This window comes from Meleagris gallopavo, chromosome 12, assembly GCF_905368555.1.
Source record: "Meleagris gallopavo chromosome 12, MGAL_WU_HG_1.1, whole genome shotgun sequence".
Classification (NCBI taxonomy): domain Eukaryota; kingdom Metazoa; phylum Chordata; class Aves; order Galliformes; family Phasianidae; genus Meleagris; species Meleagris gallopavo.
Genome location: NC_139415.1, coordinates 4,763,297 through 4,767,015, shown reverse-complemented (window position 1 = coordinate 4,767,015; position 3,719 = coordinate 4,763,297). Strand labels below are relative to the sequence as shown.

General features: G+C 54.5%; 1 protein-coding gene across 1 annotated transcript; it reads left to right on the top strand.

The window, feature by feature from the left end:
• The first annotated feature begins 332 nt into the window (after window positions 1–332).
• GCNT3 (glucosaminyl (N-acetyl) transferase 3, mucin type) lies at window positions 333–1,968 on the top strand. The gene has a single exon (XM_010717391.3). The coding sequence runs from the start codon at window positions 532–534 to the stop codon at window positions 1,819–1,821; it is 1,290 nt and encodes a 429-aa protein (XP_010715693.3). The 5' UTR covers window positions 333–531; the 3' UTR covers window positions 1,822–1,968.
• The last annotated feature ends 1,751 nt before the right edge of the window (window positions 1,969–3,719 follow it).

The window sequence follows — 3,719 nt, the reverse complement described above, 5'->3', positions numbered from 1 at the left end:
ATGGACTTTAAGGTCTCCTCCAACCCAAGATATTCTATGATTCTATAATCCTTCACTAAAGCCCCGAATGTTCCGGGTTAGCAAACACACTGCTGCAGGGCTTCCCCCCAGAACATTGCTGCTGTTGCTCCCTGACACGATGCAAACACTGGGAAAGCAGCATATATCCCACAGTCATCTAGTAATACTTCTCTTTAAAAGCACAAGGTTGCATTCTAGAAGAATTCTGTTTACTCCACAGATCGGTAAGCGGTAAGATAAAATATTTTCTTTCGCGCTGACACACAAGATATGCAAGCACTAATAAAATGAAACAGTCACGAAGCAAGGAGGGAGGGAGGGGACTTCCTTTAATTCACCTGCGGTGACTGCCCCGCAGCTATTCCACCCGGCAGGATCGCGGCACCGTCAGCTCATTCATCGCACGGCAACGACCATTTCACCGCTCCCTCGAGGCGACGCGGGGCGCCCCGGAGCGAGGCAGCGGCGGGTCGGGGCGAGCAGCGCTTCGCTCCCAGGCGCGGGCCGGGCATGCGGCTGTGCGAGAAGAAGCTCCCGGTGGCGCGGCGGCGCTGCGCGGCGCTGCTCGGCTCCCTGCTGCTGGCCGCCGCCGTGGCGCTGCGCGGAACCGCCCGGCCCTGCCGCGACGCCCATCCGCGCTGCCGGGACCGCCTGTACGGGACGCTGCGGCTGGAGCCCCGCTGGAAGCTCGACTGCGCGGGGGTGATCCGCGGGGACGAGGAGGCGGTGCGGGACGCCCTGCTGAGCAACCTGGAGGTGAAGAACAAAAGGCAGCCCCTGAGCCCCGAGGAGTACCTGAACATGACGAAGGACTGCGGCCGCTTCAAGGAGAGCCGGCGCTACATCGAGTTCCCGCTGAGCGAGGAGGAGGCCGACTTCCCCATCGCCTACTCCATGGTCATCCACCACAAGATCGAGATGTTCGAGCGGCTCCTGCGCGCTCTCTACGCCCCGCAGAACGTCTACTGCGTCCACGTGGACGGCAAGGCTCCCGCCGCCTTCCAGCAGGCCGTGCGGGCCATCGCCGCCTGCTTCCCCAACGTCTTCGTGGCCAGCCGCCTGGAGAGCGTGGTGTACGCCTCCTGGTCCCGGCTGCAGGCCGACCTCAACTGCATGCGGGACCTGCTGCAGAGCCCCGTGCCCTGGCGCTACGTCCTCAACACGTGTGGCACCGACTTCCCCATCAAGACCAACGCGGAGATGGTCCGCGCGCTGCGAGTGCTGCAGGGGCAGAACAGCATGGAGTCGGAGAAGCCGACAGCCTACAAGCAGGAGCGCTGGAAGTACCGGCACCGCGTGGAGAGCTTCATCTCCCGCACGGCCACGGAGAAGCCCCCGTCGCCGCTGCCCTCGCCGATGTTCACGGGCAGCGCCTACATCGCGGCCACGCGGGCCTTCGTGCGGCACGTGCTGGAGGACCCCGCGGCGCGGCGCTTCCTCGAGTGGGCCAAGGACACCTACAGCCCCGACGAGCACGTGTGGGCCACGCTGAACCGCGCGCCCGGCGTGCCCGGCGCCGTGCCGCACAACGACAAGTTCCAGACGTCCGACATGAACGCGCTGCCCCGCCTGGTCAAGTGGCAGTACCTGGACGGCGACACGAGCCGCGGAGCGCCCTACCCGCCCTGCACCGGCCGCTTCCAGCGCAGCGTCTGCGTCTACGGGGCCGGGGACGTGGCCTGGATGCTGCGGCAGCGCCAACTGCTGGCCAACAAGTTCGACCCCGAAGTAGACGATGCGGCCATCCAGTGTCTCGAGAGCCACCTGCGCCGCAAGGCGCTCCTCGGCCGGGGACTGTGACGGCGAAGGGACGGCGCGCTCCGAGTGCGGGAGCGGCGGTGCTGTGGGGCGGAGGGGCCGGGACTCCTCCCGCCGCTGCCGGCCCCGCACAGAGGTGGCCACGGAGCTCTCCGGCCGCCGTCGCAAGCGAACGAGCGCGGTGTTTTTGCACTTTGTGCGCGGTCTGCTCGCAGAAGTGACGCCGAAGGTTCGCTGTTAGGTCACGGGACAAGCTCAGGTGAAGCGATCCAATTAATCGGCCCGCCCGGATGAACATCGGCTGCTGCTCCTGTTTCGGTCGCTCGGGAGCCCTTTAACTGCTGGCCATAGCCACCAGCCACACAAAAGGCCCTTCAGTAAAAGCAAACGTGCCAAAAGAGACAGCTCCTCGGTGCCCTGTACTCACCTGAGGAAAGCTGTCCGTAACCTCCAGCCCTTCTGTACCTGCAGCACAGGTACAGGACATCTATGTGGAGAGCAGTGCACAAACCCACCTTGTCTGCCTCCTTCCTCTGCCTTTTTCCTCCACGCAGAGATTATTTTCATGAAGAGTGCTCTCCGTGGTATAACTGCCACGTCCAGGGGTGTGCTGGGCCTTTAGAAGAACAAAAACATCCAATGCGTTTTTGTTTTTTTTTTTACCTCAAGTTATTATAAGTAGGAAAAGTTGGTCAACTTTGGTATCTCACCCATAGGTGCTTCACCCAGTTCTCCTTAAGGCCAGCTCCTTCCACACACCTGGCAGTTCCTCACGGAGAAGCTGAGAGTTTAATTCAGTTGCCTCTGTGCTGGTAACATTTTTTCCTAAAGATTTTCTAATCAGTAAACACTTCCATCTTTATAAATTCAGAGTCTCTTGTGGGGAATGACCATCAGCCAAAGAACGTCTGAAATCAATAGCTCGCTACATTTAGATGAAGTTAAATTATGACTGAAGCCGCGCAGTTCTTTGAAACACTGATTTAAATAAGAAGTGATTAAATGACTGACTTAACAAGGTGTGCTGCTGCGATTTTGTTGGACATTTTAAAATAAAATGATAAATGCTGATTTTTGAAATGGCGCAGTGAAGTCGCAGTGATTGCTGTAGGCAAAAAAGGCAAAACAAACTGTCAAATTAACACTGAACCCATCACTGGACATTTATTTACCATTCCCAACCCCCTCTGTGCAAGGCTCTGTGAAAGATTCCCAAAGGAGGGACCCCTCTGTTGTTTAGTAAACGTATCTCTAAAGAAAGATTTGTACTTACAGGTTACTTACAGATCTATCACAGTAGTTTCTGTCTCTGTCCTTCTGTACATACATGCAACTTTTAAACTTGTTTTCTCTCTCAGAAATACGAAGCATTGTTTATACAGAATAAATATCAGCAAAGATTTTATCTGTGACTGACAGAGAGCCCCGAACAAACAAACAATCAAATGGAGACAGAGCAACAAGCACGTAGATCTGCAAACTATTAAAAAGCCACTTTGAATCAGTTTCACGTAAGTCCCTCAGCAGAGTCAAACTAACTTCTCTTTTAATATTACATATTGCAATCTGTGCTCTTCCTGGTTAAAATATAGTATTTGTCCACACTGGAAAAAGCTTGCCCATTGAATAGGAAGGCCTCAAGTGGAATCAGCAATCTACACATTTTACCCCTTCTTGGGGCAACTAGTTTAACTACACACACAAAGTATTTTTTGTGCTGCAAACATATGCCTGTTACATCACAAAAGCAGTATCTTATTGAGTGATAAATATGAAAATAATTACATCAAGACGTTTTTAAAGTACCTTTAGTCCTTAAATAGAGTCCATCTGCCCGATTCACCAAGTGTTATTTTTAATCTGTCTACCTTGAACTTAAGTATTTTGGTTGAGAATCCTTGCTCCCAAATCTTTGTTGTAAGATTACGCCGTAATATTTT

Excerpts from the sequence above, each read along its gene's own strand:
- GCNT3 (XM_010717391.3), top strand. The coding sequence starts at position 532 with ATGCGGCTGTGCGAGAAGAAGCTCCCGGTGGCGCGGCGGCGCTGCGCG.